Here is a 27,768-nt window from a genome sequence, read left to right on the forward strand (position 1 = left end):
AAAAGCAATATACGATACATTCTACGCTATGAAAGAACCATACCTAATAATGTGTATTTTTTTTAATTACTTGGTAACACTTAACAATACATTAGATTTTCAAATCAATAGGTGTATTTGTTAACATCAGTTAAAGCACTTTGAACTAACATGAACTAACAATTAACAATTGTGGTTTTATTAACCAACATTAACAAAGATTAATAAATGTGGTTTAACTAATTGTTCATTGTTAGTTCATGATACCTAATGCATTAACTAATGATAATAAATGGAAACTTATTTTAAAGTATTTCACCAATTACAATTCTTTTCTTGCTTACATTTTGCCCTAGATGCTTATGCTACATATCAAAATAATCAAATATCAAATACACAAATCTATAATTCAGTTTTCAGTTTACTTTATGTGCTGGATTTAGTGGGCAAACATAAAGCCGTAACTCGGGATTATATAAACATATTTGTTATAAAGTATAACATTGTACAAATTTATAACATTAAATTATTTGAATGCCTTTTATGCACAGAATTATTCTGCTCAATATCCTTTATGTAGGCATTTTTGGGATAATATTTCCGAAAAAATATTCACGCAAAACACATCTGCACACTCGCAAAAATAAACGGATATGGGGTTAAAACTAGCCCACATCTATGATCTCAGCTCTTGTGTGCACACAAACACACACATTTAGCACTTCAAAACCTAATTCTTAAAAACAGCTATATAGTTCATTAAATATAAATACATCATTAAATTAAAAGATTGTTAAATTATAAAATAAAATAGGAAAATGTGTATATTAGTGAGGAAAGACACCATAAAGGCATCTTTCAAAATAAAATCAACATCACAACAGATAGAGCAGTAGAAATGTCCTAATACTGTAAGTGTGGAATATGAACGGTAAAGTTGCATAAAAAATGTTCAAATCCACTCTTGTAGCAAACTTTATAATTTCAACTAGCAATGTTATTTGTATACAATATTTAACTCTCAACACAGTGGGAATGTTACAAACTTAAGAAATGTAGTTAAACAGACCCAGAATTGAGCCTTGAAAGACACCCACATCTATGACATCAACATTACCTTTTAGAAGGACTAAAAATAGCACATTATTGCGTTTATGCTATTACTATTGATATTACCATGTCAAGGCCAGCTTGTGATTATCATCATCCTTTATCTGCTATAATCTGTAGTTCATAAAAGCCTTTATTATGTTGCAGATGTATTTAAACATAAAATAATTCATTCAGATATACAGAGCAGTGAATTAAAATAAGAAGTCTCTTTAAACAGTAGTGTATTTACTATTTGAAAATTTCACCTGGTCAACCATACAGTTACGTTGCGGATAGTCTTGACTATACAATTTCTCTACAATGGTGTGAGGTTCTTGTGGGTCAGTATATGTCCGGTACTTGGGAATAATCGCGGTTCCAGTAGCCATTGCTACTAGCCAATAGCCAGTCCTGAGAACCGTTGTGTGGATTTGGACCTTGATGAAACCACCTGTTACGAAAAAAGACAAGGTTCTGTTTAGCGAACACATACAGTACCACCACATCTATACTTAGAGCAACACATAAAAAAAACTAATAAAAATAAAACTAGAGCAAACCCATTATTAACAAATTTGTCTAGAGACTGACCAATAGCAATATAGGTTATTTTTGTTTCCGATAAGTGTCCGATAACCGATATGCAGAACCGATGTTATTTATTTAAATTTCTTATTTGTTTATTAATTATTTTTACTTTTGAAAAAATAACTAATCATAGATGACTATAAAACATACCTATTATAAATATTTTTGAGACCCCCCAGACAGCATTTATCGGTAGACCTGATATTAAAGAACCGATAACTGGTATGCTGAGTGACTCTAGTCAGGCTTCCTAAGCAACCAATTGGCCTGGTTGCTAGGTTGGGTAGAGCCACGTTGGGATTATCTCCTTGTGGTTGCTATAATGTGGTTCGCTCTCGGTGGAGCATGTGGCGAGTTGTGCGTGGATGCCGCAGAGAATAGCGTGAACACGCTAGGTCTCTGCGGTAACACGCTCAACAAACATCGTGATAAGATGCACGGATTGACGGTCTCAGACGTGGAGGAAACTGAGATTCGTCCTCCGCCACCCAGATTGAGGCGAGTCACTACACCATCATGAGGACTTGGAGCGCATTGGGAATTGGGCATACCAAATTGGGAAAAAAATAAAAAAAAGAACCGATAACCGATTAAGTAGAAAAGTAAATATTGCACACAAAAAAAAAAAAAATACATAAAATAAATGGTTTTAACTATATATTAAGTTAACTATTATATACCATTGTCAATTAGAGAGTGTGAATATTGCTTAGATCACAACCGCGTGCAACTTTGCTTTGATATCGCAAGCTATTTGGGGGCGGCTGTGGCTCAGGTGGTAGAGCGGGTCGGCCACTGATCGTAGGGTTGGTGTTTGATTCCCAGCCCACACGATTCCACATGCCTAAGTGTCCTTGGGCAAGACACTGAACGATGATGAGCCATTAAGAATACTGGGTAAGGCATTTATCAAATTTAGACCTTTACGCTGATAAACTAACACGGTTTATTTAGCTTACATGACCACATGCGTTGTCGGATTATTAAGCATAATTGGTGTAAGAGCGTGAATGTGAACGCGCTCATTGTTGATTCTGAATTGATTAGAAATTGTTCTAATTTTGTTGTGTCTCAGTTCTCACTTTGGATAGTCAACTCCAACTAACATCCAAACATGCATAAGAAAAAGTTTGATTGACCCCAGTTAGAATCGTCTTTCTGTTCATTCAAAAGATTTGCATTTGACAGTAAGAGGAGCATTTGTCTGTAACACTTAAACCAGGTGTACGGTTTCATCCTCATGGCAACTGGCTCTACAGTTCGCTTAAAAAGGCCAGAGAGCTCTGCTTACATCGTCTTATTCCACAAGATTGTCTAAAGACAATAAAAAGTACTTTTCGAAAAGAGCTGGCATTCCTTTGGTTTAAGGGGGAATGTACATTTAAAAGCTTACAACAGACTGAATATTTAGATTGGTACTATTATTACAGACTGTGGTTACAAAGATGACAGTAGCTCTTGGCAATTTAATATCCATGTTAAGAGTAAAACTGCAAAAGAAATGACTGTACATCAACAGCTGAGCAAAAGAAAAAGCAACAAAGCAAGCATCAAACCTGGGACCCGAGGCAATGTTTCTGTTCATCGCAGCACAGGACAGATGACAATGCCAAAAGAAATGAAGGGTAAAATGGGGTTAAATGCAGAGTGTAGTATTCAGTGGACTAGGACTAAGAGCTAGTAAAGAGTGGCATTAAACATCAGTGAATTACCAAAGTATGCATAGCACATCATGCGATAGTAGATACTGTTAAAAGCTATGGATAAAGAACGGTCAACGGTGGATCCATTTGTAAATAATGCACACATTACAATTTAATACATATTAAAACTCACCAATGCTGAAACATTTTGTATGAATAATCAAATGTAACGCAGTTGGTCAAAAGCTAAACCCAATACCACCACCACCACCCAGAAAAAAATAATTTGAATTAAAAATGGTCAAACCTGTTAATATTTCCCAGGCCAGACTTGGGACCATTGTTTCCACCCAAAAAAATTAACATTTTTGTCATTTATTTTTACTTGGAATAAGCTACCATAGTCAATAAAGTAATTAAACGGTTTGAAGGAGATCCCATATTAATTTATAATGATTTTAAAGTAATAACAATTACTAGTAACTATTGTATTTTTGCTAACACATGGTAAATGATGTTAAAGCGAACAGCATAACAAAATGTGAAAAGATACAAAACTTTTGGCAAAAATGTTAGTACCTAGTCTTCCATTCTTCATCTGACTTTGAATGGTTCTTTCGCACCGCTCTCTGTTTTTCCTCCAATCTCTTCTTCTCCTCACTGGCCAGATCTGATATAACCAAAAAATTATTATTAGAGGCCAAAATATTTCAATGTTTGTAATATTTGAACAGATTTGCAGGAAGCTCTACATTTTGAGAAACCGAAGCACACCATAGCCATATCTTGTTACTACCCTTACATAAATGTACGCAATATGTACAAGCAATACCACTTAGTAACATCATATGTGTAATTATTAGGGCTGTCAATCAATTAAAATGTATAAAATTAATTACATCACATGCCAATTCATTGAATTAATTGAAATAAATCGCATTTATTATGTAATTCAATTTTAACAACACAGTAAGTATACTGAGAGTACACATACTGTCAAATAAAGTGCAACCAAAAACTTAATATATAGGGCCCATAATAAATGTAATGTAATGCAAGGGAATACAGAATATTGTGAGGGAACACAAAACGTATTTGCAAGGGAACGTAAACTATTGCGAGGGAATGCATACTATTGGAAAGGGGATGCTAACCATTTCGAGGGCATGCAAAACTTATTAGGGAACGCAAACTATTGCAAGGGAATGCTAAACTTATTGTGAGAGCATGCAAAACAAATTGCAAGGGAGCATTAACTATTTAGAGGGAATGCAAAAGTTATTGTGAGAGCAGGTAAAACATATTGTGAGAGCATGCAAAACTAATTGCAAGGGCAAGCAAAACTTATTGTGAGAGCATGCTAAACTTATTGCAAGGGAGCGCATACTATTTAGAAGGAATGCAAAACTTATTGCAAGGGAGCGCAAACTATTTAGAAGGAATGCAAAACTTATTGCAAAGGGAATGCAAAAAACTTATTGTGAGAGCATGCAAAACAAATTGCAAGGGAGCACAAATAATTTAGAGGAATGCAAAAGTTATTGTGAGAGCAGGTAAAACTTATTGTGAGAGCATGCAAAACTAATTGCGAGGGCAAGCAAAACGTATTGTGAGAGCATGCAAAACTTATTGCAAGGGAACGCACACTATTTAGAGGAATGCAAAACGTATTGTGAGAGCATGCAAAACTTATTGCGAGAGCATGCAAAACTTATTGCAAGGGAACGCATACTATTTAGAGGAATGCAAAACGTATTGTGAGAGCATGCAAAACTTATTGCTAGAGCATGCAAAACTTATTGTGAGAGCATGCAAAACTTATTGCAAGGGAACGCATACTATTTAGAGGAATGCAAAACGTATTGTGAGAGCATGCAAAACTTATTGTGAGAGCATGCAAAACGTATTGTGAGAGCATGCAAAACTTATTGCGAGAGCATGCAAAACGTATTGTGAGAGCATGCAAAACTTATTGCGAGAGCATGCAAAACTTATTGCGAGAGCATGCACAACTTATTGCGAGAGCATGCACAACTTATTGCGAGAGCATGCAAAACTTATTGTGAGAGCATGCAAAAATTATTGTGAGAGCATGCAAAACTTATTGTGAGAGCATGCCAAACTTATTGCAAGGGAACGCATACTATTTAGAGGAATGCAAAACGTATTGCGAGAGCATGCAAAACTTATTGCGAGAGCATGCAAAACTTATTGCGAGAGCATGCAAAACTTATTGCAAGGGAACGCATACTATTTAGAGGAATGCAAAACGTATTGTGAGAGCATGCAAAACTTATTGCGAGAGCATGCAAAACTTATTGCAAGGGAACGCATACTATTTAGAGGAATGCAAAACGTATTGTGAGAGCATGCAAAACTTATTGCTAGAGCATGCAAAACTTATTGTGAGAGCATGCAAAACTTATTGCAAGGGAACGCATACTATTTAGAGGAATGCAAAACGTATTGTGAGAGCATGCAAAACTTATTGCGAGAGCATGCACAACTTATTGTGAGAGCATGCACAACTTATTGTGAGAGCATGCAAAACTTATTGCAAGAGCAAGCAAAACTTATTGTGAGAGCATGCAAAACTTATTGTGAGAGCATGCAAAACTTATTGTGAGAGCATGCAAAACTTATTGCAAGGGAACGCATACTATTTAGAGGAATGCAAAACGTATTGTGAGAGCATGCAAAACTTATTGCGAGAGCATGCAAAACTTATTGCGAGAGCATGCAAAACTTATTGCGAGAGCATGCAAAACTTATTGCGAGAGCATGCAAAACTTATTGCAAGGGAACGCATACTATTTAGAGGAATGCAAAACGTATTGTGAGAGCATGCAAAACTTATTGCTAGAGCATGCAAAACTTATTGTGAGAGCATGCAAAACTTATTGCAAGGGAACGCATACTATTTAGAGGAATGCAAAACGTATTGCAAGAGCATGCAAAACTTATTGCGAGAGCATGCAAAACTTATTGTAAGGGAGCGCATACTATTTAGAGGGAATGCAAAACTTATTGCAAGGGCATGCAAAACTTATTGTGAGAGCATGCAAAACTTATTGTGAGAGCATGCAAAACTTATTGCAAGGGAACGCATACTATTTAGAGGAATGCAAAACGTATTGCAAGAGCATGCAAAACTTATTGCAAGGGAGCGCATACTATTTAGAGGGAATGCAAAACTTATTGCAAGGGCATGCAAAACTTATTGTGAGAGCATGCAAAACTTATTGTGAGAGCATGCAAAACTTATTGTGAGAGCATGCAAAACTTATTGCAAGGGAGCGTATACTATTTAAAAGGAACACAAAACATATTGCGATGGAACGCAAAGTATTGAGAGGAAACGCAAACTATTTAAAGAGGAACGCATAATATTTAGAGGGAATGTAAAACTTATTGTGAGAGCATGCAAAACGTATTGTGAGGGAGCGCATACTATTTTTTTTTAGAGGTAATACAAAACTTATTGTTAGAGCATGCAAAACTTAATGTGAGAGCATGCAAAACTTATTGCGAGGGCAAGCAAAACTTATTGCGAAAGCATGCAAAACTTATTGCAAGGGAACGCAAACTATTGTGAGGGAACACAAAACATATTGCGATGGAACGCAAAGTATTGAGAGGAAACGCAAACTATTTCAAGGGAATGCAAAACTTATTGTGAGGGAATGCAAAACTTATTGCAAAAGGAACGCAAACTATTTAGAGGGAATGCAAAACGTATTGTGAGAGCATGCAAAACTTACTGCAAGAGCATGCAAAACTTATTGCAAGGGAGCGCAAACAATTTAGTGGAATGCAAATCTTATTGTGAGAGCATGCAAAACGTATTGTGAGAGCATGCAAAACGTATTGTGAGAGCATGCAAAATGTATTGTGAGAGCATGCAAAGCATATTGCGAGGGCATGCAAAACATATTGCGAGGGCATGCAAAACGTATTGCGAGGGCATGCAAAACGTATTGCGAGGGCATGCAAAACGTATTGCGAGGGCATGCAAAACGTATTGCGAGGGCATGTCAAATGTATCGCGAGAGCATGCAAAACGTATTGCAAGGGAGCGCAAACTATTTAGAGGGAACGCAAACTGTTGCGAGGGAACGCAAAACGTATTGCGAGGCAACGCAAAGTATTGAGAGGGAACGCAAAGTATTGAGAGGGAACGCAAAGTATTGAGAGGGAACGCAACTATTTCAAGGGAATGCAAAACTATTTTAAGAGAATGCAGTACATGGTTGGACGATATGATGATATGTACTGTGGTGATGATATAAAGTGTTAAGCGGTATAGTTTTCTTTATCGTCTATATCCCAGTATGTAAATATCTGTGTGCGCGACACTCCACTTGGCTGCACGTTAGACTGATAGTGTAACATCGTGGTGGTCATCTTTTAGAAAAGAGGCTTAGGATCTAATCACAACTTTGTTTAATGAAGACAAGAAAGAAGGTAATAAAATAAACATGGAGGAATATAAAATAACAAAATATATACTTTAACGCTACAGCTTAACATAAGAACAAGAACTGACAATCAGTAAAAGAAACAAGAGGGTATATATACACACAGATGAATGAGGGAACAGCTGTGGAAGATGGAGGGCAGGTGAGTCTAATCAAAAGGTGCATTCTGGGAAGTGTAGTCCATGAACAAAGATGAAAACTAAACAGTCACTGAACTGAACTGAAGGTGAGGGGAAAAACACAAGGCAGTTTGTGATAGATAGTGAGAGTTATTTATTTGTGCATTGAAAGGTGTTGTTTTCTCACAAACAAGAGCGCTCTTTTAGATGCACTTGCACACAGCATTTTATCACTGCAATGGACATACCATTAGGTTACTTTGGATGTCATTTTAAATCAAAAATTGTAATTATTTTTTCAGAAGTTTTTGAAATCACTACACAAAATGTGTAGGCTATATTTATAGTTGGCGTCAAATATTTTTCAAGAAGACCGTTATTACATTTTTTGCTTATATTACCCACCTCATCATTTGGTTATTCAATATATAAACCCTTTTTGTCGGTTTTCCAGAAAAAAAATGAAACTTCTGAAATATTGTGATATGTACCGTTACCGTGATTTAATTTACTCATACTGTGATATTGAATTTTGGTCATATCGCCCACCCCTAGCACATACCAATGTCTCCGTTCTCCATGGCTCGTATGTCTGGCCTCAGTCTACTGTCGGTTTTAGGGATCACCTCTTCGATCTCTTTGCCCAGCTCATTGAGTTGCATTGCAAATGTAGTGAAGCTGTACATCTATTATATATGCAAATAAAACCATAAGACTTCAGTTAGACCTTAATGTGCCTTCATTCCTGGAGAAGACACTCAACTAAGTTAGCAATCCTATTTACTATAATTATTATACAATCTGAAAATACCAAAATGTATGACTTTTTACTTAACAAAACTTTCCTAATACTGTTTTCTGTAACTGACCTGGGTTGAGTTAGCTGGTCGGGGTATTATTCTCCACAACAGCTGACTACCTGGAATGACCTCCAGTGAATTTCCAGCTTGTTGAGTTGTTTCCTCAGAGTCTGCAACAGTTGCCTGAGAAATACCAAGCAAACGGTCATGGCCCAAATTTACCCCCCCAAAAAAGGCATCATTATAACAATAGATAGACGATAGGTGTTGTTCAAAACATTCAGAAATACCAGTTTACTGCTTTTCTTCTCTTCCAATGCTTTTTTATCACTTTTTCTGTGAGCTTCGAACGCCACTTGGTTGACAACGTACATGCACTCTGTCCATTTCCCATAAAGGACACACACTTTCTTTTTGCTACATGGAATACAACAAATTGCCAGTATTAAACAATGATATGACACCAGTCAAATTAGAAAGATTACATTTATCAGGTGAATTCAACTATTAAAATATGTACCTTTTGTCCAGGATGTAGCCTTCAACCTTATGCAATTCTTTCCCAAAAAGGCCACAAGGTTTGAAATTCAGGCAGCATTTTTCACCAGTCCTGTTGGTAATATAAGTAAACAGGTCTAAAGCTCATGCATTATTGCCTACTCAGGGTCCTGATTTACATAAAATGAAGTTCATTGCCATCGTTATCGGCAATATTCACCAGCGACAGGTTCCAACACAAACTCTATAGCTATCAATGAAAACAAGCCATTTTTACCCAGTTTGGGATGTATCGGCCACCGATATTTATTGGAAAATTATTGACCAAAATAAACCATCGCCGTATCGGTCATGAGGCTGAAAACGAACATATGAAAAATGATGGTATATTTATAATTGGTTATTATGTAAATTGACTTGTGTTTATAATGAATTTTTCTGTGTGTAATATAAACAACTACCAAAATAAATGAAAAAACAGAAGTGCAAAATAAAAATATTCAATAATCATGTTTTCATATCTTTTTTTATCCAGTATTTAGCTTTCATTGTGGGCATCTTAAAATTTTGTCCTCATGTGTTCAACATACCCAATCCACATTCAATGGAAATTATTTATTGTTGTAACAATAAAATGGCTTTTGTACCTGTTTGTATATTGTTTAAAAATCACAATTCCTAAGCAAAACAGAGATCTGATGACAAAATATGGTAAGATAATATCGGTATCTGCAAAACATCGGTATATGCCTATAGTCTATTGTTAAAAGTGATATCGGTATTGGAATTTAATATTGTTGCATTCCTAAATTGAGTGTTACCTATTATCATGTTTGGGTTTAAGGTTATACATAATATCAATCAGGGTTTAGGTGATCAGTTCAAAACCAGTATTAGTAAAGTTTACAAATCAAACACATAATAAAACCAGATCAAGTGATCAAATCTGAACAGTCCTGTGGGTACCTGTGATTAATAATCTCCATATTTCCATATTGTTCGATCCACAGTTGTCCCACGATGATGTTGTGGACACAACATGTTGGGTTCGTCCATGTGTATGCCTCATTATGTCTGCAAAAGAGTTTCTGTTACTCAAACACAACATTTACTAAAAGGGTTTATGAGGATTATAGAAACATGCCACCAAGCAGACAACAGATGATTTCTTACTTAGGAAGTTCTAGAGTGATTATGCCCTTTGGTTCAGCCTCCACACTCTTGCCCCAGAACTTCAGTTTGGGGTAGATGGAGCCGTGGAACACAAAGTCCTTCTGGAGACCCTCAGCGTGGAAGGCACTGATGGGAGGATGGTGGCTCACTTGTTCTGATATTAGCCGGAATCCAAGATCTTCCCTGAAGGTGGAGAAAATACGTCCTAGCTAGAGGTAGACCGATATATCGGATTTACCGATCACAAAACTCTTCATCTGGTGAATATATAGGCTATAAAAACTAAAGCTTTATTTGTTAAATTTGCATATAGAGCACTGTAACCGAGCGAAGTCCCCGGTGTATTTTGGGCTTGTTTATAGTTAAAAGTCCTATGTTATGCACAAAGTTGTACTTTTTCTAGTTATTATTGGGATTTTGGTTGCACAGTAAACTGCTTTGGGGATTTTATTCATCTTGGACTCTTGGAGCCTTTATGTCTGTGCCCTTCATTGTAAGGAAAGAATAGGAAAATATGAATAGGAAATCATTCTATCCATTGATTTTTTTTAAACTATCAACCAATTAATCGGTTATTGGCCTTTCCCACCACCTTGGTTATTGGTATCGGCAAAATCCACAATCGGTCGAACTCTTGCCCTAGCTAACGTCAAGAGTGTGAAATAATGATATATTGATTTTTATATGTTGTATAGGTGGAAGTAACTCCAAAATGTGCCTTTGCAATGCTAATGCTAATGCTAACAGCAATGCTAATGCACGAGCATTGCTCTGCTCGTATAAACCACCAATTCTATTTATTCATCACAATAATCCAATATTCTTACCGGACTAACTCGTATGTTTCTCCTAGCAGGGGGTTGAAGGGTTTCCCCGTCCTTTCCCATTGAGACGCCACTGCTGATACGGCAAACGCTGCCACACACTGTGTAGATTACAGGCAGATCACTAATTCATTCATTCTTAGGGGCTGTTCACAAATGCGTTCATGCACTAAAAAAAAACTACATTCAGCACAACTAACAAAACAGAATGTGTCTCGAGAGCCATTTTAAAAGCTGATGTTCTTTTTAACCTGTCAAGTTACGGTAAACAGAGCTTCAACTTTTAAAAGCACATCTCGAGACACTACCGTTCTGTTCCATTTGTTATGCTGTCTCTAGGTTTTTCTTCAGTGCAAGAATGTATTAGGTCTGAACGGCCCCTTCGAAAATACAGATAGCAACACCATCAGTTAATCTATAGGTAGGTAGGAAGGGCTCCTTCAAATACATATCAAGGATAAGTTATCTGGGATGCTAATAATCTCAAAATATTGGCTAAAATTGGCCTGGTTGGTGTATCATTCTTCCACTAGTTGTAATTCACAATCTGGCTTGCGAGGCCTATGCTAATATAAAGGATTTCAGTGAACCAGAACTGAATGGCATTGCTCGTGTTCCAAGGGGCCAATTACAGTGCTTTTACCTTCATTCTCTCGATAGAGTCTTCTGTGGTATTAGCCTGATGGATGAGGTACGTGTGCTCCATGTATTCAGTAAGCCTTTGCAGAAAACTCAACGGCTCATTAAAAATGACTGGCATGGTGATCTTAGACAGTTCCTGAGAGAGATGTAGATCAGAAAGAGTACTCTGAGCTATCCTGAAAGACGACGATGATTGCATTTTGAAAAATGCCCATGTCAGCCTCTACAAATCTACAAGCTCAAATCTCTAAAATAGCTATGTTTTAGAAAAACGTATATACATTTTAAAGAAGGTAATTTACTAGATACAGATAATGACCTCAAGTTTACATTGATACAAATAAAGAGTCCATCGTGGTTTAATGATAAAATTATCTTGTTATAAATGAGAATTTGAGAATGAAATTTCTTTTCAAATGATGTCTCCTGTGTTACAAAAAGAGCATTGGGGGGGTTAACCTCACCATTCCAATGCACTTTCTCAGTATACTCCAGATACTGAAGTCATTTCTGGAGAACATGGGAGCTGGCAAACTTGTCCTATGGAAAAACAACAGCACAGATTATATCATTTTAGCAGTGCTTTATGAAAACTTTGCGCAGAATTTGACCTATTTACATTAAGAAACCTCTATGGCAAGTGTCTCTATGACACTAGGTATGTCTAGACTGGCATGATCAGACTGGTTTGTATCTTTTTCAGCAAAGCAGGGCTGAAGTCCGATCAGTTTCAGAGAGCTCAGATACACTGAAGCAAACTCTTTTTATATTGCTATAAATAACTAGAATGAAAGATACTTAGAAAAATTCTATGAAGAATGAACATATACATATATACACACACATATACATATATATAGCTGACCATAATATATTTATGTTTCTTGGCCTTTTTTTTTTTTTTTTTTTTTTGATAAATACAAAATGACAAACTCTGAAAAACTCTATCATAGAATGAGTTCAGTCAACTGTCAATCAACAATCCTTCAGTCAACATGTCGGGCCTTGAAAGTTCAAATTACAGCGTTAAACTCTGCTACCTCATCAATCTTTTAGCGTTTCATTATGTGCGACTCTTCTGGCCTCAGCTCGCTAAATTATTTACCACAACATACAAACAAAGCAAACACAGGGGAAGACAAGTAACGTCTAAGAAACTGGACAAAAAACACATGCTGTCAACAAAATTGGGCTGGATGTTTTCTTTGAGATAAAATTTGCCTTTATACTTAGTATTTTTTTCATATACTTTCTTGGCTTGTTTTTAATACTTTGAATTTATATTTCAATTTTAAAAGTTCTTTGTTTTTATACTGGTTTGTTTTTATAAATTCTTTGCTTGTTTTTTATTATTTAATTGTTTTTATACATTATTTTTATATACTCTTTGTTTTTAAACTTTTTTTTTTTAAATTTGTTGCTTGTTTTTATAAATTAATTGTTTGTTTTTATAGATGTGTTGCTTGTTTTTATACAAAAATTATACATTTTGTTTTTAAACTTAATTTTTTACAAATTATTTGCTTGTTTTTATAAATTATTTGTTTTTTTATAAATTATTTTTATACTTTTTTTTATAAATTCTTTGCCTGTTTTTATATATGTTTTTATATAAATTACTTGTTTTATACTTTTTGTTTTAAAAAATCTTTAATTGTTTTAATATGCTGTTTTTATAAATTACTTGTTTTGATACTTTTTGTTTTAATATGTTGTTTTTATAAATTACTTGTTTTGATACTTTTTGTTTTAATACGCTGTTTTTATAAATTACTTGTTTTTAAAAATCTTTGTTTTAATACACTGTTTTTTGTAATTATTTGTTTTATACTTTAGTTTTTAAATTCTTTGACAGTTTTTATACTTTGTTTGCAAGTTTGTTTCTTATTTAAACCAAAAGGAATTGCCAGTTTTCTCACCAACTCAACCAACTTAAGAGCAAAAATATTTAGCAAAAGTTATGCAAGAAACATATATCACAATCGGCACAAAGTAGTTATTGTGATGATAAATGATTGTTTCCTCTTGTTTCCACAGGTCTGGTGCATGTCTCTGCATTGAGTTTATTTGTGTATGCATTTAGACGAGAGTTCTAGGGATGCTCACCTGTGCTTCTTCAATCCATTCACTCTGGCCCCCTCATCATCCTCCTCTTCCCGGGACATCCTGCCGCCAAGACGACTTCGGACGCTACAGTAGATCTTAGAATTGACGTCTTCTCTGTCCTTGTATGAGTGTCCGGCCGTCTCTAAAGTGCTTACCACGGACTCAGAGTCCGAATCTGCAGCAACCGAACACAAACAGACATGGTTTACAGGGACAATGCATGGCCGACGGCAACAGGCTCACTGAGGAAACCTGAGCAGGGGATCAGGTGGCATTTATAAGAACCACACATTCGGAAGTGGTTGGACACATCACTGTGTAACATGTCTCACTAGTATGAAGATTTCTTTACTGTAACCAGCAATTCCATCGCAGGCTCTAACATATCATAAATAATTATGACTGTCATTTTACAAAGTTGTAAAAAATGTGAGGCAGTTAGTATACAAGCTTCTGACATTTTAAGCACAAGTGAGAAAAGCAGGTTCGAGTTCAGCCAATCTCTTTTGTTCTAAAACGGTCACGTCACTCACTACTGAAGCTGTGAATTATTAAAGAATTCCCGATCCAATTCCGATTCACAAGCTTTCGATTCTATTTGATTCCGATTATCTGTTCTATGATTATGATACCATTTGGATCAATATCTATTCGATATCCATAAGGGTTTATTTCGGTTATAATGTCCATTTTGCTCACATATGAAATAAATTCTCTCCCAGCTAATGCTGTGAATTATACCCTGTATCTAATTAGAAAAATATAAATTTGACCAAATATACTGTATTTTAAACGTTTTCATCACTTCTGAGTAATTTGCATGTTTGTATCAAGAAACCTCTACGAGTAAAAAAAAAAAAAGAGAATAAATCATATTCATCGTAACTGTTGTTTTTGTCTATTGGTCAAATAAAAATTATGCAAAAGCCCTCAAATAAAATAAGAGACTTTTTAGGCAATTTTTACTCAAATGAGGTTGAATCCTTTAAGTTTAGCCTGTTAAATATGGCTGAAAACAAATTAAAGGACGTAAATATGCAAAGCTCACATTATTTTTGCTTTTTGGTCTTTGTTGCCCATGTTTGCATTCTCCACAAATTCTGTTGAATTTTTGTTTGCTTTACTTCTTTGGCATTCATCAGACAGGAGAGTGGAGAGGTGACAATAAAAGATGAGGCACAGGACTGGTAAATGACATAAGCCAGATTTGAACTTGAATTTGAACAGATTTGAATTTGGTCACCCACATATTAACATTTCACTAAGGGGCAAAATTTGCCCACTGGAATTGATTTTCAATTGTTTCATGATTTTCTAATAGCATGTCATCCAAGGTAAGTCTGCAGTAAAAACCTCTATGGTATATATAAAATTCACAATGGATAAATTTTTATCCACCTATTTTAGACTCCGTTTACACTTTGTATTAAGACAAGGCCATGAGTCACGGCGCTAAAACAAGAACTTAAACTTGCAGCTTTAAAAGGAAATAATCATCTGATTGAAAAATGTGAAAAAGCGAATGCATACATAAGCATGAGAACTTCACAGATCTACTTCAATGTGTCTAATATCAACGTGCAGTGACACAGATGAGAAGCATGAACACCTGAGCCTCATGTTCAAACAGGTACTCCATTAAAGTAACAGAAATTCTGCACGAAATGCTGCGTTTGAGATTTGATTGAACTTCAACTGCATCTGTGAGAAACCGCGCCAGTTTTATTTGTGCTTTCTTTGTCTTTTATTATCATGCAGTAAAACACTGACATAGTGACTGATACATGTCGTCATGAAACAGAGACCCTCCCCTCCAATCCGGACAGAAGTGGTCACAGGAGACACATTTAAGGGGCCAGGTGTAAACAGTGATGTGTCTCAACTGACCACATGTGATCGGATTACCCGATGTCTAAACGGGTCTTTTTTTTCATCCCCTTTTCTCCCCAATTTGGAATGCCCAATTCCCAATGCGCTCCAAGTCCTCGTGGTGGCGTAGTGACTCGCCTCAATCCGGGTGGCGGAGGATGAATCTCAGTTGCCTCCGTGTCTGAGACCTTCAATCCGCGCATCTAATCACGTGGCTTGTTGAGCGCATTACTGCGGCGACGTGGTGTGCGTGGATGCTTCACGCTATTCTTAGCGGCATCCACGCACAACTCACCACACGTGCCACAGAGAGTGAGAACCAAATTATAGCAACCATGAGGAGGTTCCCCATGTGACTCTATCCTCCCTAGCAACCGGGCCAATTTAGTTGCTTAGGAGACCTGGCTGGAGTCACTCAGTATGCCCTGGATTTGAACTCGCGACTCCAGGGGTGTAAGTCAGCGTCAATCCTCTAAATGGGGTCTTAAATATCTAAAGCATTTTTGTCATGTTCTGTGGCCAGGACAATTTCTGACTGTTTTTTTTTCTGAGCATGTGTACTACACACCAGACTAGATCTCCAACTGTTTTGGTTTGTTATTCTAAAGCATAAGAACCAACTAACCAGAAAGAGCATCATAGAACTCATCCTCACTGAGAGCACAGCGGGGCAACGATCCTTTGACCACCGACTGCTCCAACGCATGATGTTCTGTAGCCAAAGTCTGAAGGGCTTCAGACAGGATTTTATTCTTCTCAACCTCATGCTCTAGTTTCAAACTGCGTGCCTGAAAAATAAACAACCACACAAGTTACTAATTTAATTACCAAAGACTAAATCTAACCAACATGCTAAGCCTAAAAGAGAACCGTTTGCATTTCTTTTGTAATCAGTTTGTCAGACTTTGCTCACAAATTGTATGCAATACACATATTCAAACCATATTCAAAAGACAGTTGGGGAATATAATCTGGTAGAAATCGCATATCTAACAGGCTGTCCTTCCAAAAGCTGAAATTAATGCCCTTGATGAACCCCCCTGATACCTTAGTGTGTGCCGTGCATAGAAACCACACCAATGCTCATGACTTGAAATTAATCTTTGACCAAAATTGTGCCAGATTTGACAAAGAAGTGCTTTTCCGAATATTTAAAAAAAACTTGTGGCAGCTTTGACTGGTTGTTGTTGTAAAATTACACCCCCAGAACATTGTCGGAGTCTCAGATTCATAGCTGGTTTCTAGCAGGTACTTATAATAACATCCTAAAGTTGAGCTTTAGAGCAGTAGATGTTTGCAGCGAAATGTAGTACATACCCCTTCCTGTTTCGAAAAAAGTCCCAGACACTGTTGCAACGAGGAACAGGTTTCATTTGAGGCCTCACAAACTTCTCGTAGCTTCAGAACAACTGCAGGAGGGAATCCTGCAAGAATATAAATAGAATGGCGGCATGTGCCTTACATACAGTGGGGTTCTGAAAGTCTGTGACCACACTGAAAATCTGGGACATAAAATCTGATTTAAACATGCAAATATAAATCAAGTTTTAGGATTTTGAAAAATGTAAAACAAAGAAATATTATGATGTAAAATTAGCAAGAAATATTCTGGGTCACTAATCAAATGAGCAAATTTTTGACATTGACAACGTTAACTTCTTTACACAACAGATCTGATTGGCTCAGCCCAAATAAAGTTCCTGACGTGGTCGTCTGCTGTTGTAGCCCATCCGCATCAAGGTTCGAAATGTTGTGCATTCTGAGATGCTATTCTGCTCACTACAACAGAGCACAACAGTCTGGTTCCAGAAGTAAAAATCCCATTCATTTATCCCATAGACAAACTGATTTTTAAAGATAACTTATAAACCTTAAAGACATTCCTAGCTTGAGCTACGAGGTCGTTCATCAATGTATATGCTTCCGTTGAAGCCATCTGTCTGCGTTATTTCAACTTCATTGTTTAAAAATCATGTTTGATAGCGTAATTCATGGTAATCAACTACATTATCCATGGTCCACCAGAGAAAGATCCACCAATCTGAGAACAAAAGGCCTATGAAACCGGCAAACATAATCAGAGCAACGGCCAACTCCCATGAAGCTCTGTGACTGACGTAACAGAGTTGGCGTCCATTCACTCTTAAACTACTTAAATATTTGTACATATCAGAATATTTTGCATAAACATATAATATATATATTGTTTCTATACTTTTAATCTACAACCTAAAATCAATAGTTTTAGATATTCCCATTGCTTTTTATTCAATAACATAATTTGCAATGCTTCATGGGATTGTAGTCCTTGCCCTCATGAAAGACGGTAAGTACACAGCCTTGTACCTTTGTCTTTATGTCAGATTTTCAAATAATCGTTTGCCTCAAAACAAAGGTTTGTGATGTTGTGATTTACCTCGAGCTGGTTGCTTTGGTTCATGGCTTACAAAACTTTTAATAAGTATTTCAAATAGTCTATGGCAGAAATTAATCGGGAAAATACTTCCGGAAACTAGACGGCTGAAAAAGTGGGCGGGCGCTGTTGCGCTGTATTGTACAGAGTGCTTATCTGAGTTACCATAGCCTTTCTGTCCGTTTGAACCAGTCTGGCCATTCTACATGATCTCTGCCATCAACAAGGCATTTCCACCTGCAGAACTGACACTCACTGGATGTTAAAACCCAAGAGATCAACAGTTAAAGAAATATTCAAACCAGCCCGTCTGGCACCAACAGTTTAGATTGAAATATATTAGTCAGACTGATACCTTTGTAACATCTCAGTGGTTTTCAGTGTCACAGACGTCATGTTTTTGGATGCCATGTCAAGTTGGAATATCGAGATCCCTAAATTGTGTTGTGCTTCGCCTAGCTATTAAGTTTGCGTCCTGTGTGACCAATTTGTTATTCTGTGGCTGCGCTGCATATAAGGCTTGCTGAGGCGTGCTGACTGCACCCTGCTGATGTGGCTCACAAAAACAATTTACATGTATTTCAAGCTTAAGTAGCTTGTACTTTTATTACAGACTTTTTGTATTTATGTAACTTTTTAACATGATCTATTTTTATATAACTAATCGCACTAAATTCACATGTTAAACTGACAGCATTGAATAAAATATGAATACAATTTTAAGTCCTTACGTTCTGCAAGTCCATCTTCTTTCACTGTGGACAGGAGGGCCAACACCTCCATCTCCAGCTTTTGATGGCAGGCCTCGGCCCACTGTCAAACAAAAGAGAAATAAGGAAAAATAAAAAAAAAAGAGAAAAAGAAATTGAGACAGAGAAAGGTTAGGACTGTAAGAATGGGTCCGGGTTAGTCAACTTTAACACTTCCTGCGGTTAAGACGAAAAGGGGAAGTCAGAACTCATTTTACTTATACTGCAGCGATACATGAGCGCAGAACAAATAAACACTTTCTAGGGCTGAAAACCAGCTGTACAGGCGAGAAACCTGATACACTCTTGGCGTAATACCCATATTTCAATGGATAGATAGTGTTGTCACGTGATGATGAAGCTTTGAGATATGCATTACAGCTACTTATCATCATAAAAGAGAAAATGAGGTCACATGCAACTAAACGGAACCCAAAATTCCACAAATTCACCCAAAAGATTCTCTCACCTGAAGTGAATCCGACAGCTTGTCCAAAGTCACACTGTCATCCTCCTCGTCCTCCTCACTATCAGGGTCTTGTGAGCAGTAATGGGTGCTAAAAGCCGAATGTTCCTCTATGGCTTCAAGCCATCTCTAAAAAATACACAAACATACACATTTACACAAACTTACATACTGTAACACACATGGAGTCTACACTAAACAATAGAGCTAAACAGAATCTCACTTTTCTGGTGACTTCGGGGTTGCTTTTCTGCAAGACTTTGAAATGGTGAACGCTGTCGTCGAAACATTTGACAGTGAAATAGCAGATATCTTTTTCTTTAATCTGAAAGTAAAGGAAAAAGCAGTTTGGCACATACTGGTAAAAAACAAAACATGATCGATAGACCCAGTATTTTTGGTCACTGAAGGTAAATCATCCAATGATTCGTACCATGCACTGTGCTTGCGTTAAGGGTTTGCAACCTTGCTTCCTTGTGTTTGATTCTGCATCTGACCTTGATGTGTAAAAATTAAAAAAGACAATGATTGCATCCTCATAGGCAACATAAAAAGATTGAAAATTCTGGAATTTATAACTAAACACTAAACAACTCACTGTTTGGGGTACCATGATAAGACCCCGTCTTGTAGAACCACCCAGTAGGAGCGCCATCCGAAGAACCTTGAGCTCTAAAATGCAGACAAAACAGAAATGAAATCAGACGAAAATATAAGGTGCTGTTTACATTATATGAAAGTGTTTTTGTTTGACGTTTTTAAAGCTATTCCTTTGTAGTCAGCAAATAAAGACTATTTAGCAACTACTGAAAACATCAGTTTTTGAAAGTCATATATAGCGGTCATTGAGCACGTTAACATGCAAAGCAACTGCTTAATATCCTTAAATGAGCTCATTCATATAAAACCGACAATGTAAGAAACCCACGTTTAAATGAGATTTGAAATCATCAGATTATTCTCTGCTTCTGACATCATAAAGCAAACAGACATGCACACAACACTTGTGCACATTAAATAAATGGGTAAAAATGCTGGTAAAGGAGTTTACGTACAATGCGAAACCAGGTAATGTGCAAAAATCCATGCATGCTGATTGTTTTTCGCTTAAACCGCTTATTATCTCACACAGATAAAGCAACTGCATTTAAGGCGTTTACATGACCTTACACGTTGTTGGCTTATTAAACATAATCTGTGTAAGAACATGCATGTAAACGTGCTCATTGGGTTTGTTTTGATAAACATCGTTATCCTTACCTTCCAAAGAGGTCCCTCAAACGTTTTAACATGGCATGTCATACCCTGTAGAATTGAAATCAAACCATTTCAAACATCTTTCCGAACACGACCCGCCATATTTAAAATAAATACAATTTTATAACAATTATGTTATGCCAGGATTGCAATGAATTACTGAACCTACTTTCACAACATTGCCTGCGATGATCTGGTTCATTTCCGCGTCGTTAGCCAAGTCAAAAACAGTCTGATCTGAACTCAAAGAAGAAACAAACATTTTTTAATTCATTAAAATACCGAAATATCAGTTTCATATGACAAAACAGATGAAGTCGGGTTATATTACAATACAAAACTGAGAAAGAAGCTATTTCAGATGACCAAGACAGTATAAATAATTTTTTCCCAAACAGCCTAAGCTTGTCTTGCTGGTCTACAAAGTGCCCTAAACCCCCCAAAAATAGCAAACCAGACCAGCCTGGACAAAAATGATTTAAAAAAGTATGCTAAGGTATGCTAAAATAAGGTTGACCCTCATACCATTTTTATTCTTGATGTTGGGGTTGGCACTGTGTTGTAGGAGTTTGACAGCACATTGTTTCTGGCCCCTGTAAGCAGCACAGTGCAGTGGCGTGTTGCCAAGTAGATCTGTGCAGTTTATGTTCGGTGGTTTCTTCATGTTTAGCTACATATATAATGAGAGTTACAGTACATGGGTTAGACATAACCGTATGTTTAACTCTAACGCAAGAACATCTGAAATAAAAGGCAATATAAACATTGGTCAACATCCAGCAATGCTAAACTTTTACAAGCGAATTTACATCTTACGCATTTTAAGTATTAGCCACAAATAAAACAAACCAAAGTAATTGTTCATAAAGGGGTGAAAATGTTCTCAGACAAATTATGCCTTGTGTTAAGTGCTCTGCATCTACACTGACAAACAAATACATTGCACGAAAAGGGCAGTAAATGATAAACAATTTGTTAAGAAGATTATGGCAAGGTTACCAGTCTTGTGAGGTTAGATAAGGCTCCTTCCCGAGCCGCCTCCAACAGCTGTTCCTCTAGTTTTCTCTCCTCGGTCCTTTCCGCAGCTGGTAAATAATAAACAAACAGTCAATTGGCTGATACTTTTATCCAAAGTGGCTTCCAGTACAGTGATCCTGAAGTAACCTGAGGTCAAGTACCAATGGCACATTGATTTCTTGCCCACTTCATTAACCACTAGGTAACATCATAACCAGTTTTCCAGCTGCAGCTACCTTTACACACCCCCAAAAACACTAGCTTATGTTTCTACAATGTGCCCCTGCATATAAACAACAAATGGAGAGAAACAGACAATGTACAGGAATAATAAGCCAGCAATTGGAGTTCTTTAATGCAATATGGCAGGCTTACCCTCTAACATGCTTTTGATCTCTACACTCTGGGTGATATCTTTGGGTATCTGTGCCATCCCATTGATGACAGAAGGACAAGCATCGTACTGAAGAAGCAACATTACAACCTCCTAAACGGCATAGACAAAATGAGTATTTAGTATCTAATCAGTATTCGCCATACAGTATTCAGAATTTGATCAGTATACGGTATTCAGTATCCAATCAGTATTCAGCATCCAAGAGGTATTCAGCATTCAGTATCCAATCAGGATTCAGGATTCAGTATCCAATCAGTATTCAGCATTCATTCAGTTTTCAGCATTCAGTATCCAATCAGAATTCAGGTTTCAGTATCCATTCAGTATCCAGCATTCACTAATCAGTCAGTGTTGAGCATGCAGTATCCAATCCATATTCAGCATCCAGTATACAATTGATTTTCAGCATTAAGTATTTTATCAGTATTCAAGAGTCAGTATCTATTCAGTATCCAATCAGAATTTAGCATTTAGTACTCAGTAGGTTTTCAGCATTCAGTATTCAATCAGTATCCAATAAGAATTTAGGATTCAGTATTCATTCAATATTCAGCATTCACTATTCAATCAGTATTCAGTATTTTATCAGTATTAATCATTCAGTATCCAATCCATATTCAGCATCCAATCCATATTCAGCATTTAGTATTCAATTGGTGTTCACTATTCAATCAGTATTCAGTATTTCACCAGTGTTGAGCATGCAGTATCCGATCCATATTCAGCATTTAGTTTCAATAGCTTTTCAGCATTAAGTATCCAATCAGAATTCAGGATTCAGTATCCATTCAGTATCCAATCAGAATTCAGGATTCAGTATCCATTCAGTATCCAATCAGAATTCAGGATTCAGTATCCATTCAGTATCCAATCAGAATTCAGGATTCAGTATCCAATCAGAATTCAGGATTCAGTATCCATTCAGTATCCAATCAGAATTCAGGATTCTGTATCCAATAAGAATTCAGGATTCCGTATCCATTCAGCATCCAATCAGAATTCAGGATTCAGTATCCAATCAGAATTCAGGATTCAGTATCCAATCAGAATTCAGGATTCAGTATCCATTCAGTATCCAATCAGAATTCAGGATTCCGTATCCAATAAGAATTCAGGATTCCGTATCCATTCAGCATCCAATCAGAATTCAGGATTCAGTATCCAATCAGAATTCAGTATCCATTCAGTATCCAATCAGAATTCAGGATTCCGTATCCAATCAGAATTCAGGATTCCGTATCCAATAAGAATTCAGGATTCCGTATCCAATAAGAATTCAGGATTCCGTATCCATTCAGTATCCAATCAGATTTCAGGATTCAGTATCCAATCAGAATTCAGGATTCAGTAGTTAGCATTCATTATTCATTCTGAATTCATTATTTAGCATTCAATCTGTATTTATCATTCAGTATCCAGTCTGTATTCAGAATTTAGTATTCAACTGGTTTTCAGCATTTACTATTGGATCAGTATTCAGCATTCATTATTCATTCAGTATTCAATCAGTGTTTAGCATTTATTAATCAATCAGCATTCAGTATTTAACATTCAGTTAAATGTCAGTATAGGATCCAGTACAGGAAGATATATGATGATAATATGTACCTTTCTCCCAGTGAATGCTGCTTTATGGAGGGGCGTGTCTCCAACATTATTTGGCAAATTAGCTTCTGCTCCCGTCTGTAGACAGCACCGATGAGTGAAAGTAAAAATTAGGCATTAAAATACAATCACAACTCATTAGCAGCTATTATAAAATGTACACATTCGCCTGGTGTAAAAGCATTCAAAGCTACCAAAAGAGAAAACACAACATGCAAAAGTTGCTGACAAAAACCTGTCAGAGATGAACAGTACCTTCAGTAAAACCTCAACAACATCCTTGTGTCCAAAATAACAGGCCAGATGAAGAGGCGTCCATCCATGATTTGATTTGCTCTTGCCTACAGTGCAATACCAATGATAGCATTACAGTTACAAACATTCTCAAACCACAGTGCAAAACCTTCTGGAGTGACATGCAGACAATTCAGCAACAAATAACTAATATAAACACATTGCATGGTAATATCTAGAGATATATGAATGGTCCATGGTAATGTAAGCTGTGATGTGTCCTACCCTTGCAATTGATGTCGATTTTGGCCTCCTCCTTTATCTTGGACATCAAAAGCCTCTGGATACCCTCCAAGTTCCCATTCCTGGCATCCCTGAGGAACTTTTCCTCTGGGTCCAGTTCATCCATGACTTAATAAACAAAATACAAAAGTATTACAAACCCTAAAATCAAGCCTTTATCAGTAGATTAAGTGTGTAAAATAGAAGTATGGCAAGTAATAAAGTTCTTGCACTGAAATGTTGACATAGACCATTGTAAGATGACCCCACTGGTTTGAAGCACATACATTACCAAGAATCAAATGTAGATTGGTGTAACTAAATAATTACAATAATTTACAATCAATGAATGGGACATTTGTGATATCAGATTTGTGAATGAATCATTCTTTGAGAATCGTTCTTTGTATGGATTTGGTCAAACCAATTCACCAAGCGTTTGTAAACCACATGTGTACGTGAGAACATCTGACACAGTCTTTTTAATTTATTTGTATAATGTCACAGAAAGTCATTTTGAAATATTTATTACACAACAAAACAAAGTATTTCACTACCAAGTTTAAAACAAAACATTTATTTCACAAGCTTTTTTAACTAAATATCTATTTGACTACAAAGTAAAACCAGTTTTTATTTCGATACAAAATAAACACAAAATAGTTATTTCATAACAAAATATAAACAACTATATATCTATCTCATGACCGAAAGAACTAGGTCGCGAGTACAAGCGGCCGAAATGGGCTTCCTCAGAAGGGTGGCGGGCTTCTCCCTTAGAGATAGGGTGAGGAGCTCAGTCATCCGTGAGGAGCTCGGAGTAGAGCCGCTGCTCCTTTGCGTTGAAAGGAGTCAGTTGAGGTGGTTTGGGCATCTGGTAAGGATGCCCCTGGCCGCCTCCCTAGGGAGGTGTTTCAGGCACGTCCAGCTGGGAGGAGGCCTCGGGAAGACCCAGGACTAGGTGGAGAGATTACATCTCCACACTGGCCTGGGAACGCCTCGGGGTCCCCCAGTCAGAGCTGGTTAATGTGGCTCGGGATAGGGAAGTTTGGGGCCCCCTGCTGGAGCAGCTGACCCCGCGACCTGACTTCGGATAAGCGGTTGAAGATGGATGGATGGATGGATGGATGGATATATCTCTCTCAATACAAAGTGAAAAGAGAAATATTTATCACTACAAAAGTAAAAAAAGAAATATTTAAATGCAAAATAAAAACTTAATATTTAATTAATGCCAAAATGTATAAACTAAATATCTATCTCACTACAAAGTGAAAAAGGAAAAAATTATTTTGCTACAAAGTACAAAAGCTAAATGTTTATTTAAATACAAAGTAAACACTCAATATTTTTCACAAAAAGTAATTTAAAATGTTAATACTGTTTGTGAAATTTATTTGTCATTATTTTTGTGCACAGAACACAAATTTCTCGAAATTGCCATCTTGTGATTTCCTTGTTTGAATTGGAGGAAAATGACCTCCAGCAAACACATGTCGACACATGACAAAGTGGATACAAAAAATGTTCTTTCAGTGATCCCATAAACAAGCAATTAATAGAAACGCAACATAAACTACTATCCAATCTGAAATACAACAAGCAAGTTCCAGTAAAGAAAAACTGCATGAAGTTGAACCAATTCCAGAGTAATCCAGAAAAAAGCCTTAGGAAATCTGCCTATTTCAGAACCAAACAAGCAGAAAAAATATCTCGGTATGCAGATTAACAACATCACATTTAACTCAGTCACAGACAAGGAACTATGTTAGATGTACATTAACATCATAAGTATTTCTTTGAGTGAATGTAGGTTAGTACCCTAAAGGGAACATGAAGAGTGTAAGATTCAAACTAGTCCTACATTAGAGCGTCTAGTTCTGCAAATAAATATTCTTTATAGTCTAATCCTGTAACCAAATAGTGTGAGCTACAATGTGCACTAGTATTTTCAAGACAACCAAATCTAACGCATACATCAAATTCCAAACGCTGACACTCTGAATGGAGAAACAACATGACTCGTGATTATTTTTCACTGAACAGACCTATAAAGTTATGACACAAAGAACTGCAAGTGTAGTATTTTGTCTGCTTGTAACAGTTGTAAATGTCCTGAGGGAGCCATTGTAAGATAAAAAGATCAATAAGGAACAAATACTTTTTAGTGAAGTTTCGGGGCAAAATTAAGCATACTTCACTGTCATGTGACTTTCTAAACTTCTCAAGTCATGGGACAAATTAGTGTAAACTTGTCTGAGTCATACCGGTGTATGACTTAACTTGATCAACCTGTCTACATTTGACTGCAGCATTAATCTGGTAAGGATCCTTTCAGCAAGTAGCAACCTTCAGCAAATAAATGAGATTTTAAGAATAAACCTAGTTGATTTTTCTGTAGAGTCTCAAGAGATCCATAATATGTTTTCTATACAATGACTGGTTTAATCACTTCTCACCTCTGTCTAAGAATTTAGTAATAAGCTACAGTCAAAAATATTAAGACATCCATATGAGAAATATGTGATGCAGTATTAAACAAATAGCATTTATATTATAAATGATTCATTAGAGTATAAATAAATAATTATATTTCATTTGATAGTATATTTATGAATCGCATTATCAAGGCAAAACATTTACAGAAAGCTCTAAAAAAAATCACAGCTAACTTTTATGTTTAAACTTGCAAATACACATTAAATATGGTTATGTTAAGAAGAAATGACTTACCTATATCTGGTAGTTAATTACAGCATGACTGAAGTCCCAAGAGACACTTCATCATTCCTGATCCAGAATACGTTTATTAGCGTTTATAGAGTTCATAAGAACCCGATTATTTATTTTTTTTAATTAAAAGAACATTTCCACAACTTGTGCTTTATCACAGAATTGAGAGCGCATTTGATGCTTTTATGTCTTGCACTCTTCCTGTTTCAGTAACTCACATGCGAGTCTTTCCTCATAGTGCAAAGTTCTTTATAAATAGTCAAGCATCTTTTAATATGTTGTGCAACTAGTTTGTGCGCGTGCTGCTGCTCGTGAACTCAAAACAAAAATGAACTAACGTCATACGGCAGTATGTAAATGCACAGCTGACGGACAACACGTAAATTGACGACACACTTCCGGTTTTCAAAACGACAGTATACAAGCACGAATAGAGCCAACTACTACTACTACTTATTAATAATAATAATAATAATAATAATAATAATAACTCATCATTATTATTATTATTATTATTATTATTATTATTATAAGAAACAAATAGTACGAGGAAAAAGACGAAATAAATAAATGTATTTAAATAATATTTTAGAACCAAAAATGAATTGGTGGTTTGAGAAATACTTTCCACCTGAGAAAAACATATGGTGAATTATAAATAGTAGAGTAGCCTATATCTGGAGAGGTTGTACCTCTTGTAATTCTAAAAAGTTAATTGTACTTTAGTTTAACACAATTTATTGTTATTGTTATTGTTATTATTATTATTATTATTACAAGAAACAGAAACTACAAAAACGAACT

General features: G+C 36.3%; 1 protein-coding gene across 5 annotated transcripts; it reads right to left on the reverse strand.

Annotated features, from left to right (window-relative positions):
* Positions 1-214: 214 nt before the first annotated feature.
* Positions 215-27,270, reverse strand: osbpl1a (oxysterol binding protein-like 1A). 5 transcript variants are annotated; one of them, XM_052123676.1, is made up of 29 exons: positions 26,965-27,270; positions 24,235-24,360; positions 23,971-24,056; positions 23,719-23,793; positions 22,089-22,200; positions 21,696-21,781; positions 21,222-21,366; positions 20,866-20,933; positions 20,700-20,744; positions 20,038-20,111; positions 19,873-19,936; positions 19,663-19,764; positions 19,443-19,568; positions 18,956-19,037; positions 17,129-17,235; positions 16,437-16,599; positions 13,943-14,117; positions 12,301-12,376; positions 11,838-11,972; positions 11,198-11,295; positions 10,371-10,553; positions 10,164-10,271; positions 9,220-9,309; positions 8,990-9,116; positions 8,769-8,882; positions 8,462-8,585; positions 3,882-3,972; positions 3,216-3,236; positions 215-1,522 (listed from the first exon to the last, which is right to left on the reverse strand). In XM_052123676.1, the coding sequence occupies exons 2-29, from the start codon at positions 24,356-24,358 to the stop codon at positions 1,414-1,416; spliced, it is 2,910 nt and encodes a 969-aa protein (XP_051979636.1). In that variant the 5' UTR covers positions 24,359-24,360; positions 26,965-27,270; the 3' UTR covers positions 215-1,413. The 5 variants fall into 5 exon arrangements, 4 of the variants coding, with proteins under 4 accessions (XP_051979636.1, XP_051979638.1, XP_051979637.1 ...); XR_007970139.1 differs by lacking the exon at positions 3,216-3,236 and adding an exon at positions 7,885-8,000 and having other exon boundaries at positions 1,482-1,522; XM_052123678.1 differs by lacking the exon at positions 20,700-20,744.
* Positions 27,271-27,768: the final 498 nt, after the last annotated feature.

This window comes from Xyrauchen texanus, chromosome 50, assembly GCF_025860055.1.
Source record: "Xyrauchen texanus isolate HMW12.3.18 chromosome 50, RBS_HiC_50CHRs, whole genome shotgun sequence".
NCBI classification, from domain to species: domain Eukaryota; kingdom Metazoa; phylum Chordata; class Actinopteri; order Cypriniformes; family Catostomidae; genus Xyrauchen; species Xyrauchen texanus.